Source organism: Balaenoptera physalus (genome assembly GCF_965194825.1).
Source record: "Balaenoptera physalus genome assembly, chromosome: 1".
NCBI lineage: Eukaryota > Metazoa > Chordata > Mammalia > Artiodactyla > Balaenopteridae > Balaenoptera > Balaenoptera physalus.
Window position 1 is genome coordinate 80,465,629 of NC_138882.1, and position 15,551 is coordinate 80,481,179.

General features: G+C 39.2%; 1 protein-coding gene and 1 pseudogene across 5 annotated transcripts in view; one reads left to right on the forward strand and one right to left on the reverse strand.

The window, feature by feature from the left end:
• Positions 1 to 15,551, reverse strand: part of LOC309643660 (olfactory receptor 10J1-like) — a 460,112-nt pseudogene that overhangs the window by 304,778 nt on the left and 139,783 nt on the right. The gene's annotated exons all lie outside the window — the stretch shown is intronic.
• LOC309642046 (interferon-activable protein 203-like) overlaps positions 1 to 15,551 on the forward strand; it is a 59,611-nt gene that overhangs the window by 32,082 nt on the left and 11,978 nt on the right. For 3 of the 4 annotated variants that reach the window (XM_082422949.1, XM_082422947.1, XM_082422946.1), the window contains one exon: positions 7,916 to 8,230. The exons of the other annotated variant lie outside the window; for it this stretch is intronic. In XM_082422949.1, coding sequence (XP_082279075.1) covers positions 7,916 to 7,996 — 81 coding nt within the window. In that variant the 3' untranslated portion in view covers positions 7,997 to 8,230. Of the gene's footprint in view, positions 1 to 7,915; positions 8,231 to 15,551 lie in introns of those variants that run through there. 4 annotated transcript variants of the gene reach the window in all.

Here is a 15,551-nt window from a genome sequence, read left to right on the forward strand (position 1 = left end):
AGTTCGTTTTTATTTATTTATTTTTTTTTATTTTTTATTTTTTTAAACATCTTTATTGGAGTATAATTGCTTTACAATGGTGTGTTAGTTTCTCCTTTATAACAAAGTGAATCAGTTATACATATACATATGGTCCCATATCTCTTGCATCTCCCTCCCTCCCACCCTCCCTATCCCACCCCTCTAGGTGGTCACAAAGCACCGAGCTGATCTCCCTGTGCTATGAGGCTGCTTCCCACTAGCTATCTATTTTACATGTGGTAGTGTATATATGTACATGCCACTCCCTCACCCTGTCACATCTTACCCCTCCCCCTCCCCATATCCTCAAGTGCATTCTCTAGTAGGTCTGTGTCTTTATTCCCATCTTGCCACTAGGTTCTTCATGACCTTTTTTTTTTTTTTCTTTCCCTTAGATTCCATATATATGTGTTAGCATACAGTATTCGTTTTTCTCTTTCTGACTTACTTCACTCTGTATGACAGACTCTAACTCCATCCACTTCATGACAAATACCTCCATTTCATTTCTTTTTATGGCTGAGTAATATTCCATTGTATATATGTGCCACATCTTCTTTATCCATTCATCTGATGATGGACACTTAGGTTGCTTCCATGTCCTGGCTATTGTAAATAGAGCTGCAATGAACATTTTGGTACATGACTCTTTTTGAATTATGGTTTTCTCAGGGTATATGCCCAGTAGTGGGATTGCTGGGTCATATGGTAGTTCTATTTTTAGTTTTCTAAGGAACCTCCATACTGTTCTCCATAGTGGCTGTATCAACTTACATTCCCACCAAAAGTGCAAGAGGGTTCCCTTTTCTCCACACCCTCTCCAGCATTTATTGTTTCTAGATTTTTTGATAATGGCCATTCTGGCCGGTGTGAGATGATATCTCATTGTAGTTTTTTTTTTTTTTTTTTAATTTATTTATTTATTTTTGGCTGTGTTGGGTCTTCATTTCTGTGTGAGGGCTTTCTCCAGTTGCGGCGAGCGGGGGCCACTCTTCATCGCAGTGCGCGGGCCTCTCACTGTCGCGGCCTCTCGTTGCAGAGCACAGGCTCCAGACGCGCAGGCTCAGTAGTTGTGGCTCACGGGCCCAGTTGCTCCGCAGCATGTGGGATCCTCCCAGACCAGGGCTCGAACCCGTGTCCCCTGCATCGGCAGGCAGACTCTCAACCACTGCGCCACCAGGGAAGCCCTCATTGTAGTTTTGATTTGCATTTCTCTAATGATTAATGATGTTGAGCATTCTTTCATGTGTCTGTTGGCAATCTGTATATCTTCTTTGGAGAAATGTCTATTTAGGTCTTCTGCCCATTTTTGGATTGGGTTGTTTGTTTTTTTGTTATTGAGCTGCATGAGCTGCTTGTAAATCTTGGAGATTAATCCTTTGTCAGTTGCTTCATTTGCAAATATTTTCTCCCATTCTGAGGGTTGTCTTTTGGTCTTATTTATGGTTTCCTTTGCTGTGCAAAAGCTTTTAAGTTTCATTAGGTCTCATTTGTTTATTTGTGTTTTTATTTCCAGTTCTCTAGGAGCTGGGTCAAAAAGGATCTTGCTGTGATTTATGTCATAGAGTGTTCTGCCTATGTTTTCCTCTAAGAGTTTGATAGTTACTGGCCTTACACTTAGGTCTTTAATCCATTTTGAGCTTATTTTTGTGTATGGTGTCAGGGAGTGTTCTAATTTCATGCTTTTACATGTACCTGTCCAGTTTTCCCAGCACCAGTTCTTGAAGAGGCTGTCTTTTCTCCACTGTATATGCTTGCCTCCTTTATCAAAGATAAGGTGACCATATGTGCGTTGGTTTATCTCTGGGCTTTCTATCCTGTTCCATTGATCTATGTTTCTGTTTTTGTGCCAGTACCAAACTGTCTTGATTACTGTAGCTTTGTAATATAGTCTGAAGTCAGGGAGCCTGATTCCTCCAGCTCCATTTTTCATTCACAAGATTGCTTTGGTTATTAGGGGTCTTTTGTGTTTCCATATAAATTGTGAAATTTTTTGTTCTAGTCTGTGAAAAATGCCAGTGGTAGTTTAATAGGGATTGCATTGAATCTGTAGATTGCTTTGGGTAGTAGAGTCATTTTCACAATGTTGATTCTTCCAATCCAAGAACATGGTATATCTCTCCATCTATTTGTATCATCTTTAATTTCTTTCATCAGTGTCTTATAATTTTCTGCATACAGGTCTTTTGTCTCCTTAGGTAGGTTTATTCCTAGATATTTTATTCTTTTTGTTGCAATGCAATGGTAAACGGGAGTGTTTTCTTAATTTCACTTTCAGATTTTTCATCATTAGTGTATAGGAATGCAAGAGATTTCTGTGCATTAATTTTGTATCCTGCTACCTTACCAAATTCATTGATTAGCTCTAGTAGTTTTCTGGTAGCATCTTTAGGATTCTCTATGTATAGTATCATGTCATCTGCAAAGAGTGACAGCTTTACTTTTTCTTTTCCAATTTGGATTCGTTTTATTTCTTTTTCTTCTCTGATTGCTGTGGATAACACTTCCAAAACTATTTTGAATAATAGTGGTGAGAGTGGGCAACCTTGTCTTGTTCCTGATCTTAGTGGAAATGGTTTCAGTTTTTCACCATTGAGGATGATGTTGGCTGTGGGTTTGTCATATATGGCCTTTATCATGTTGAGGAAAGTTCCCTCTATGCCTACTTTCTGCAGGGCTTTTATCATAAATGGGTGTTGAATTTTGTGGAAAGCTTTCTCTGCATCTATTGAGATGATCATATGGTTTTTCTCCTTCAATTTGTTAATATGATGTATCACGTTGATTGATTAGCATCAATTAGTTAATATGATGTATCACGTTGATTGATTAGGATTGAAGAATCCTTGCATTCCTGGAATAAACCCCATTTATTCATGGTGTATGATCCTTTTAATGTGCTGTTGGATTCTGTTTGCTAGTATTTTGTTGAGGATTTTTGCATCTATGTTCATCAGTGATATTGGCCTGTAGTTTTCTTTCTTTGTGACATCTTTGTCTGGTTTTGGTATCAGGGTGATTGTGGCCTCGTAGAATGATTTGGGGAGTATTCCTCCCTCTGCAATATTTTGGAAGAGTTTGAGAAGGATAGGTGTTAGCTCTCCTCTGAATGTTTTATAGAATTCTCCTGTGAAGCCATTTGGCCCTGGGCTTTTGTTTGTTGGAAGATTTTTAATCACAGTTTCAATTTCAGTGCTTGTGATTGGTCTGTTCATATTTTCTATTTCTTCCTGGTTCAGTCTCAGCAGGTTGTGCATTTCTAAGAATCTGTCCATTTCTTCCAGGTTGTCCATTTTATTGGCATAGAGTTGCTTGTAGTAATCTCTCATGATCGTTTGTATTTCTGCAGTGTCAGTGGTTACTTCTCCTTTTTCATTTCTAATTCTATTGATTTGAGTCTTCTCCCTTTTTCTCTTGATGAGTCTGGATAATAGTTTATCAATTTTGTTTATCTTCTCAAAGAACCAGCTTTTAGTTTTATTGATATTTGCTATTGTCTCCTACATTTCTTTTTCATTTATTTCTGATCTGATCTTTATGATTTCTTTCCTTCTGCTAGCTTTGGTGTTTTTTTGTTCTTCTTTCTCTAATTGCTTTAGGTGCAAAGTTTGGTTGTTTATTCGAGATGTTTCCTGTTTCTTGAGGTAGGCTTGTATTGCTATAAACTTCCCTCTTAGAACTGCTTTTGCTGCATCCCATAGGTTTTGGGTCGTTGTGTCTCCATTGTCATTTGTTTCTCGGTATTTTTTGATTTCCCCTTTGATTTCTTCAGTGATCACTTCGTTATTAAGTAGTGTATTGTGTAGCCTCCATGTGTTTGTATTTTTTACAGATCTTTTCCTGTAATTGATATCTAGTCTCATAGCGTTGTGGTCGGAAAAGATACTTGATACGATTTCAATGTTCTTAAATTTACCAAGGCTTGATTTGTGACCCAAGATATGATCTATCCTGGAGAATGTTCCATGAGCACTTGAGAAAAATGTGTATTCTGTTGTTTTTGGGTGGAATGTCCTATAAATATCAATTAAGTCCATCTTGTTTAATGTATCATTTAAAGCTTGTGTTTCCTTATTTATTTTCATTTTGGATGATCTGTCCATTGGTGAGAGTGGGGTGTTAAAGTCCCCTACTATGATTGTGTTGCTGTCGATTTCCCCTTTTATGGCTGTTAGTATTTGCCTTATGTATTGAGGTGCTCCTATGTTGGGTGCATAAATATTTACAATTGTTATACCTTCCTCTTGGATCAATCCCTTGATCATTATATAGTGTCCTTCTTTGTCTCTTGTAATAGTCTTTATTTTAAAGTCTATTTTGTCTGATATGAGAATTGCTACTCCAGCTTTCTTTTGATTTCCATTTGAATGGAATATCTTTTTCCATCCCCTCACTTTCAGTCTGTATGTGTCTCTAGGTCTGAAGAGGGTCTCTTGCAGACAGCATATATATGGGTCTTGTTTTTGTATCCATTCAGCCAGTCTGTGTCTTTTGGTGGGAGCATTTAATCCATTTACATTTAAGGTAATTATTGATATGTATGTTCCTATTCCCATTTTCTTAAATGTTTTGGGTTTGTTATTGTAGGTGTTTTCCTTCTCTTGTGTTTCTTGCCTAGAGAAGTTCCTTTAGCATTTGTTGTAAAGCTGGTTTGGTGGTGCTGAACTCTCTCAGCTTTTGCTTGTCTGTAAAGGTTTTAATTTCTCCATCACATCTGAATGAGATCCTTGCTGGGTAGTGTAATCTTGGTTGTAGGTTTTTCTCCTTCATCACTTTAAGTATATCCTGCCACTCCCTTCTGGCTTGCAGAGTTTCTGCTGCAAGATCAGCTGTTAACCTTATGGGGATTCCCTTGTGTGTTATTTGTTGTTTTTCCCTTGCTGCTTTAATATGTTTTCTTTATATTTAATTTTTGATAGTTTGATTAATATGTGTCTTGGTGTGTTTCTCCTTGGATTTATCCTGTATGGAGTCTCTCTGTGCTTCCAGGACTTGATTAACTATTTCCTTTCCCATATTAGGGAAGTTTTCAACTAAAATCTCTTCAAATATTTTCTCAGTCCCTTTCTTTTTCTCTTCTTCTTCTGGGACCCCTATAATTCGAATGTTGGTGTGTTTAATATTGTCCCAGAGGTCTCTGAGACTGTCCTCAATTCTTTTCATTCTTTTTTCTTTATTCTGCTCTACAGTAGTTATTTCCACTATTTTATCTTCCAGGTCACTTATCTGTTCTTCTGCCTCAGTTATTCTGCTATTGATCCCGTCTAGAGTTCTTTTAATTTCATTTATTGTGTTTTTCACTGTTTCTTGGTTCCTCTTTAGTTCTTCTAGGTCCTTGTTAAACGTTTCTTATATTTTCTTCATTCTATTTCCAAGATTTTGGATCATCTTTACTATCATTATTCTGAATTCTTTTTCAGGTAGACTGCCTATTTCCTCTTCATTTGTTAGGTCTGTTGTGTTTTGACCCTGCTCCTTCATCTGCTGTGTGTTTTTCTGTCTTCTCATTTTGCTTGTCTTACTGTGTTTGGAGTCTCCTTTTCACAGGCTGCAGGTTCGTAGTTCCCATTGTTTTTGGTATCTGTCCCCAGTGGCTAAGGTTGGTTCAGTGGGTTGTGTAGGCTTCCTGGTGGAGGGGACTAATACCTGTGTTCTGGTGGATGAGACTGGATCTTGTCTTTCTGGTGGGCAGGTCCACGTCTGGTGGTGTGTTTTGGGGTGTCTGTGGCCTTATTATGATTTTAGGCAGCCTCTCTGCTAATGGATGGGGCTGTGTTCCTGTCTTGCTAGTTGTTTGGCATATGGTGTCCAGCACTGTAGCTTGCTGGTCATTGAGTGAAGCTGGGTCTTGATGTTGAGATGGAGATCTCTGAGAGATTTTTGCCGTTTGGTATTACATGGAGCTGGGAGCTCTCTTGTGGACCAGTGTCCTGAAGTTGGCTCTCCCACCTCAGAAGCACAGCCCTGATGCCTGGCTGGAGCACCAAGAGCCTTTCATCCACATGGCTCAGAATAAAAGGGAGAAAAAATAGAAAGAAAGAAAGAAAGAGGATAAAATAAAATAAAATAAAATAAAATAAAGCTATTATAATAAAAAATAAGAAAAAAATTATTAAGAAAAAATTTATTAAGAAAATTTTTTTTTAATTTTTAAAAATAAATTTATTAATTTTTTATAATAAAAAATAAGAAAAAATTATTAAGAAAATTTATTTTTAATTTTTTAATATAAATAATATGAAAAAACTTATTAAGAAAAAATTTTTTTAATTTTTAAAAATAGAAAATAAGGAAAAAATTATTAAGAAAAAAAATTCTTTAAGTAAAAAAAAAAAAAAATGGACAGACCGATCCCTAGGACAAATGGTGAAAGCAAAGCTATACAGACAAAATCTCACCCAGAAACATACACATATACACTCACAAAAAAAGGAAAAGGGGAAAAATTAATATATCCTGCTCCCAAAGTCCTCCTCCTGAATTTGGGATGATTCGTTGTCTATTCAGTTATTCAACAGATGCAGATACATCAAGTTGTTTGTGGAGCTTTAATCCACTGCTTCTGAGGCTGCTGGGAGAAATTTCCCTGTCTCTTCTTTGTTCGCACAGCTCCCGGGGTTCAGCTTTGGATTTGGACCCGCCTCTGCGTGTAGGTCGCCTGAGGGCATCTGTTCTTCGCTCACACAGGACGGGGTTAAAGGAGCAGCTGCTTTGGGGGCTCTGGCTCACTCAGGCATGGGGGGAGGGAAGGGTACGGATGCGGGGCGAGCCTCCGGGGACAGAGGCCGGCATGACGTTGCAGCAGCCTGAGGTGCGCCGTGCGTTCTCCCGGGGAAGTTGTCTCCGGATCACGGGAGCCTGGCCGTGGTGGGCTGCACAGGCTCCTGGGAGGGGTGGTGTGGATAGTGACCTGTGCTCGCACACAGTCTTCTTGGTGGGGGCAGCAGCAGCCTTAGCGTCTCATGCCCATCTCTCGGATCCGTGCTGATAGCTGCTGCTCGCGCCCGTCTCTGGAGCTCGTTTAGGCGGCGCTCTGAATCCCCTCTCCTCGCGCACCGCGAAACAAAGAGGCAAGAAAAAGTCTCTTGCCTCTTCGGCGGCTGCAGACTTTTTCTTGGGCTCCCTCCCGGCTAGCTGTGTTGCGCTAACCCCTTCAGGCTGTGTTCAAGCAGCCAACCCCAGTCCTCTCCCTGCAATCCGACCGAAGCCCGAGCCTCAGCTCCCAGCCCCCGCCCACCCTGGTGGGTGAGCAGAGAAGCCTCTTGGGCTGGTGAGTGCTGCTCGGCGCCGAGCTTCTGTGCAGGAATCTCTCCGCTTTGCCCTCTGCACCGCTGTGGCTGTGCTCTCCTCCGTGGCTCCAAAGCTTCCCCCCTCTGCCACCTGCAGTCTCCACCCGCAAAGGGGCTTCCTAGTGTGTGGAAACCTTTCCTGCTTCACAGCTCCCTCCCACTGGTGCAGGTCCCGTCCCTATTCTTTTGTCTGTTATTTCTTTTTTCTTTTTCCCTACCCAAGTACGTGGGGAGTTTCTTGCCTTTTGGGAGGTCTGACATCTTCTGCCAGCATTCAGTGGGTGTTCTGTAGGAGCAGTTCCACGTATAGATGTATTTCTAATGTATCTGTGATCTCTCTTGTTCTCCAACAACTCCTGCCTGTCCACATGCACTCACGCTGGGTGTGAGTGCATATCTCATTTCAGGGTCCCAACCAAGAATTGGGGGTGGTGACTCAAAAGACAAGAATTCACTAAAGAATATAGGTGAGAGTGGGAGAAGAGCCCCTCAGACGGGAAGAGAAAAAGGGATGCAGCCCATAGCAATGTGACACAGTGTGAGTGAAGGGAGAAATGTATAATCAGGGTCATCACATTGTTTATCTTATCTCTTTCTTCTTCAAGGTCACCAAGGCCAGGAAAAGCAAGGAAGAACCATTCAATCCTGAATCATATATGGAAACCTCATTAGAGCTGTTCTTCTAAAAACCTGGATATCATTAATATTGATGTTTATGGAGCTAAGATCTAAGTACAGAAAAAAAAAGTATATATGTATACATATGGTTGAAATACCACAATATATATAGTAGCCATTAATTCTTAGGAATGGGGTGTTTTTCATTTTTTTAATACTTTTCTGTACCATCTCAATGCCTAATTTTGCATCTATAACTTTTATAATTTGGAAAACATAATAAACATGACTTTTCCTAAAGACATGCCTCCGTAGGAGTCTAGTTCATTGCTTGAAAGCAAATAGTCTGTGGGCTGCAAATCAGATAGGGACACTTAAGACCCAAGCAATATTTGGATTTATACTTTGGTTGTGATCTTTACAGACTATAACTCTGGTCAAGAATGAACAGGTTGAACAAGCTGTGCCCTGCTCAAAGAAACCCAAGAAGAAGGCAGAGCAGCTGAAATCCAGTCTGTGCTTCAAGTGCCAACCCCTATCCTAGGGTGGAGTTGCTTTAGTCCAAAACAATGATATCTTTTCAGAATTGATCTCCTGGAGGGGCCATAATTGGGTAATTTGTGTACCAAATAAGGCAGCTTCTGATGATTTGCATGAAGTCACTAGTGTATGTTGGAAGTAATTCTAGCCCTGTCTGACGTGAAATAACTGGTTCCACTTACTTATTCAAGTACTAACAAGTAAGTAGCTCTCCAGCTATACTGCCTGGTTCTCACATGTGTGGATCCTATGAGGAAGTTGCTCCAGGCAAAGACTTGCATTAGGCAAACACTGACGAATAATTAATTTAGTTTGGAGTACAATGGCGGAAAGTAGATAGCTAACACTGAAATTTACAATGTATTTTTTTACATGTATTTTATTGAAGTAGAGTTGATTTATAATGTGTGTTAATTTCTGCTGTACAGCAAACTGATTCAGCTATACATATGAATGTATTCTTTTTTGTATTCTTTTCCATTATGGTTTATTACAGGATATTGAATATAGTTTCCTTACAGTGTATTTCTTGATCACGTATTTGGTATCTGGTGTTTTGCAATTATTTTGTCATTTAATCTTATATTAGCTCTAGAGGGTTGATAGTGTTCTTCTTTTTACTCTCCTAGTAAGAAAAATAAGGAACAGAAGGTAAGATCATGTTCCTAATGATTAGAACAGTTCCATCATAACAAGAATTTCCTTCATGCCACTTTATTGTCAACGCTTCCTCCAATCCAAGCTCCTGGCAACCACTGATACAGTTTCTTAACTTAAACTTTTCCCTTTTCCAGAGTTTCCTAAAATGGAAGTTAAAATGTACGTAGCATTTTGAGTCTGACTTCTTTCACTTAGTATAGTATGTTTAGGATTCATCCACCTAGTTGTGTGTATCAGTTTATTCCTGTTTATTGCTGCATAGAATTCAATGTGTGGACCCACCAAAGTTTGTTTATCCATTTCCCAAGTGAGGAACAATTGGATTGCTGACACTTTTACATATTTACAAATAAAACTGCTGCAAATATTCCCATGCAGATTTTTGTGTGAACCTGTGTTATCATTTCAATGAATAAAAATCTCGGGGTGAGACTGTTGGTTCATATGGTAAATGTATTTCAAATATATAAGAAATTGCCAAACTGTTTTCTAAGGTGGCTGTAGCATTTTTCATTCCCCTGAGCAATGTGTGAGAATATCAGTTGCTCTGCATCCACCTCAGAGTTTAGCATTGTAGGTGCATGTTAATTTTAAAAAACAAGGAAACTATCCAACTTTTTTGCCAAGTAGTGTACCACTTAACATTCCTGCCACCATTGTATGACGGTTCTAATTCCTCCTCATCTTCATCAGCCCCTGGTATGGTCAATCTTTTTAAATTTTAGTCATTCTAATTGGTGCATAGTGGTATCTCACTGTAGTTTTAAGTTGCATTTCCCTAAAGATAAATTAGGTTGAGCATCTTTTTATGTCCTTATTTGCCACCTATGTATTTTTTTTTTTTTTTGCCCATCTTAAAAATTCAGCTGTTTGTTTGCATAATACTGAGTTTTGAGAATCCTTTATAAATTCTGGGTACAGGGTCTTTAGTGGCTATGTGACTAGCAAATATTATGTCTCAATCTATGGCTTGCCTTTTCATGATTTAAAGGTAACTTTTGAAAAGACATGTTCATTTTGGTGAAGTTTAAATTATCACAAAATTTTCTTATGTAGATTTTTTTAATGCTTGGGGAAAAAATCAAAAGAAGAATGTGACACATGAAAATTATATCAAATTCAAATTTCAATGTCCACCATACAGTTTTATTGGAACACAAACCTTCTCATTCATCTATGGATTGTCTATGGCTCCTTTTGTAGCCAGTGCAAGGTTAAGCATTCGTAACAGAGACTCTAGGGCCCGCATAGTTTAAAATATATACTATTTGGTGCTTTACAGAAAAATTTTGCCAACCCCTCTTTTGGAACCTCAGTGGTCTTCTAGTACACTTAAACATAAGAAAAAAGTAAATTTTATATTAACTCCATTTTTCAGATTATCAGTGAGGTTGACAATCTTTTCATGCTATAAATCTTTGATATTTGATTTCCTGTGAATTTGGTTATTTTTACTCATCTATATTAACTTGTGTAACTACGTATAGTGCATATTTTCCATTAATCATTTTATTCATTCAACAGATATTGAACAACATAATATCCCTGAATATTTACATAGAGCAGAGCCCTGTCCTGGCTGTGGGCTGCAATGAATGAGAAATACATTTCTATTGTGATAAGATGTTGAGATTTTGGAATTGTTTATCCAGGAATTATCCCATTCTGACTAACCTGGGTTTGGGAAGGAACCTGTGTACTGCTGCTCTCCGGTAACTCACAATCTGATTGAAGAGGCTGTCTGTATTAGGTATTCTTCAATTAAATGCTGTTTAGACCAGTTGATCTGAATTGATCCATTTCATTTCAATTTTTGACCTTAATAACCTGGATGGAAAAAAAATATATATAGTCTGAGATGAAGTTGATCAATTACCCCTTCAATGCTTCCACTGTCCTCCTAAAGTGCATCTTTCTTTTCTTCTCATAAAATTATCTTCTTCCCTTCCTCCCAGTACATTGTTCACTCTTGAATCACTCTCCTGAAGTTAAATCTGGCTTGAGATATACATTCCTACTTAACAAGGGCACGTATGCCAGTGTCTCAAGTCTCCACCCCACTCTTAAAAAGGGAGACAGCAGCCAGTGCAAACAATGCTAAGAAATGGGGAAGAGGACCAAGTAGTGGCAGCAAGATGTACTGGTATGAGGGAGAGATGAAAAGTCAGCAGTAGGGGTTTATCCTGACTCAATTTCCCTGGACTATGTTAGGTGCAAGGAATTGACTTTGAGAAATGTGTCCTCAAGTTATACCTGGTCTGTGTCTACTTTTATATACATCTCTCAGAATAATTTGTCCAAATTTGGGCAATCCTCCTGCATTAGACTTAGTGTTGAACACTAAGTGTTCAACAGTTTGTAGGGTTGTGTGGGTACCACAGCATGTGTCTCTGCCTTATGAAGTCCATGTCCTCTTAACTGTGTGTCTGGGATGTGGATTTCCTAAAAGGAAGCTCCTAAGTTCTGTGAGCTGTAAGTGTACTAAATATCAGGGTCTTCCACACCATATCCTCTTCAATAGCACCTGTCCAGTTTGCCGAAAGCAAACACAAAACATTATCCTTTTGGAGAGTTGACTTTCCTCCGTGAAGTTCTCACCTTAATGAAACTATGAACTTCAGGTTTCAGCTGTAGTTTTTCTCCAGCTTTTGACAGCTTGAAGAATGTAAGTTGAAGTTTATCCCCTTCTTTACACTGGATTTTGTTCTCTTTACCAAACACCAATACTTCCATCCTTCATGTGTTGTCATTTAGGTCATATAATATATGATACTTCTGTTCTGCTTTCTGCAAAAATAAAATCAACACCTAACTTTTAGTAATCTGATTAAGGAATGCCACATCAATCAGACATCAGAAGTGCCAGCAACAGCCTCCAGAAAGAGATATAAGGGAAAAATTACAGGTTGAATCTGGCACGTATACAGCTAGTAGATGTTAGCAACTTCAAGTAGAGAAGATAGTTATGTTTTTCTTAGATCCTATTGCCTCTTACATCCATCTTTCCAGTCCCAAGCTCCCTTCCCTTAGGAGGCTAGGGTGGCCGTGTGCACCAATAATTGGTAGGGCCAGTAGTCAGAATAGGCAGGGGAAAGAAATCCCAGAGTTGGAGGGCAATCGCTTAAAGCAACAAATCCAAGAGACACATGAGAAAATGATGCAAGACCTACTGAGGAGTCTAAATAAGAGTTAGGAATGAGGAGGAGCACAATGTCACCCCCAAATATGGCACTTTGACATGTGGATTTTGAGCTAAAGGCAATTAAGAACCAGCAGACTCAGGAAAACCTTTTTACATCTCCCTAAACCTACCTAAAAGAATTTAGATAGGGGGCCTCTACCAGAAAGAGAGCTATTACCAAAGGTAGCTTTTTACATCAGAAAGACTTATCTGCATGGTAGGGCAAACATCTATTTACCAAACATCTGTTCTTCTTATCTTCCTGTGAATTTTCTTCCTCCCTTTTGAAGCCCCAGACCCCTACCCCCTTCTGCTTAGCTCAGGATGGTATATAAGCCTCAGTTGCCTGGACTTCTTTGAGTTTCATATTATTTTATGGGGCTCCCATAAGGTTTAAATCAGGGGTCCCCAACCCCTGGGCTAGGGACCCGTCGCCGTCCCTGGCCTGTTAGGAACCCAGCTGCACAGCAGGAAGTGAGCAGCAGGTAAGCAAGTGAAGCTTCATCTGTATTTACAGCCACTCCCCATCGCTCTCATGACTGCCTGAGTTCCGCCTCCCGTCAGATCAGCCTCGGAATAATAAATGTAATGTGCTTGAATCATCCTGAAACTATCTCCCACCCGCGCGCGTGGAAAAATTGTCTTCCATGAAACTGGTCCCTGGTGCCAAAAAGGTTGGGGACCGCTGGTTTAAATTACAGACCCTTCCTGCCACATTGGATTGTTCCAGTTACTGATATATCCTGAGCCAATCTCTGTTTTGCCTTGTCTCTTTGGATGTAGTTCCATGGAATGCTGATGCCTCCAGCAGAATAAGCCCTCCTACTGAGTCAGCACCCCAGCTTCATCTCCACTCTTCTCACCTTGCTCTCCCCTCTACTTCAGTCTGCATTGCTCAGAATTTTAAGCCACTTTATTTCAGCCAAGTTGTTATGAAGCTAAATCAGAGCTAACGACATGATGCGGAAAACAGGAAAATTCATAACCAGGGATATAGGACAGGTAATCAAACTGAGGAGCACATTACATGGGAAAGCACATGAGTTGGGCCATGAACCAGTTGGATACTCAGATATCTCGGCCTTAAAATTCTAAAGTCCTAAAGACATATCAAAACTTCTCCCATGCATACCTTTCCATCTATGGTAAATGAATTCCTCCTTTCTTATTTTTGCTTACCACCCAATTTTCCAAACTAGAAACTTGAGATAATTGACTTTTTCTCTCTCTCTTTTACCTTTAATTGTTGGTGAGTGCCTGTGGATCAACCTCCCTAAACTCCAATCCCTCCTCTTCCACACTGTTGTTTCCATTTTGCAATTCCTTAAGGCCCTAGTATATATCCTGGAAACTCAAGATCCAAACATAAAAATATAAGCCATGTTGAGAGCGATTTAGATCCATCATGGGGAATACAATTCTTTGGCCAGAAGGGAACTTAAGAGGGCACAAAATCCACACATACATCTGCGTTGGACCGGACACCAACCATGAACCATTTTTTCCTTAAAGGCAGCATGGCACAGTAGAAAGAGCATGACTTTTGTAATCAAATAGATGGAGATTAATCCAGGCTCTGCCACTGACTGTCTGTGTATTCTTGGACAAATTATACAGTCTCTCTGATTTGCAATTTCCCTTTTTGTAAGATGGAGATAATAAAATTATCTATATCAGGGCACTGTTCTGTAGATTAAATTAGTAAATTAATTTATACAAAAATAATCACTGAGCCCAGGCTCTGTGCCAGTCACCCTTCCATATGCTGGAAATAAAACAGGAAACAAAATAGAAAAAGATCTTTACCATTATGGAGTGTACATTCTAGTGGGTAGAGACATGAATAAAATGACTAAAACATATAGAATAGAAAGTGATAAGTACAAACCAAATACACCTAGAAAAAGGTCTTTTAGGCAGACAAAAACCCAACAGTTACAAATGTCTTTGAAATATGAGTGTTCCTGGAAGCTTGAGGAACTCTGAGGAGGCCAGTGTGACTGGAGTGGAATGAAGGAGAAAACTGTGGAAGATAAGGTCAGTGAAGTGATCATTGTCTTGTATGACTATACTGGCCATTTACAGTGGACACTTGTTCTAGTTGGTCAATCCTTGTGCCATGCAGTTTGCTAAATATTTCTTAATATCACCTGTGCTTATAGGCTGGTTAGGAGATAAAGTGTGGAAACTGTCTAGCCAGGGTCCAGAACATGGTGAAATGAATGAACTGCCAGGAGAGAGCAAGTGGATATTTCTGGAAAATAAATTTTAATTGAAAATCAGGAGTAGAACATTATGGTGGTTAGGAAATAAGATAGATTAAGAATTCAGAAAGCAAAAACCAAAATGCAGTGACAAGCAATTATGTGCAAAATTTAGGGCGAAAGGTGTATCTGAGGAGGGCTAGGGTTAGAAAGGTTAGGCATGAGAGGGAAGTTGGAACACTTGCACCAAGTGGAAATTTAGTTAAATTATAAGGTGGAATTCTTTTCTTTCCAATGCGAATGCTTCTCCCATATAGTCTTTCTTCTCTCCCATTCTGCAATCTGAATCTCAAATTTATTTACTTTTACTTTTTCTTTTTCCCAAACTAATACCGTAAACCTTGGATAATTCTGGTGGCAGAAAAGGCATCAGTGGCTCTGTGATGATCTCCCCATTTTAAGTAGAATAAAGATGAGACTCAGTGCTGGAGCAGGAAAGGAGACTGAACCTCTATGAAAACATCAGGGGTGATGTAGCTCAGTTCTGTCCTACTGTACACACCTAGAACTGGTGCCATTAATCTCATCTGCATAGCACGGCACAGGGAAAGTATATGAATGCATGCAGTTCCTGGTTCATCATAGCTATTGTTCTCTGACCCTTACAATAGTGGACAAGGCATACTTTCCAACCTCTCTGCCTTTTCTGCTATTTTCATCCCCTATTTGATCATTTCGTCTGAGACAGACCATCCTCCAGGAGGGTTTCTCTGATGATACTTGCTAAAACAAGAATTCCTTTACTCTGCTTTATTTCAGGATTTCCTCTTTTTACTCTCAAGATTTTCTCAGATATTACTTTACACTAAAATTGGTGATGAGATGCTTTACTGTTGAAAACATTGAACTCTCCACCCTAATGTCTAATTTTGAGACTGTCCCGTTACTAAAATATATAATTTACTAAGATTTACTCAGCAAAGGGGGCAAAATGAATTAGAACACAAATTTCATAGTATTTTTTTTTTTTACTTGATA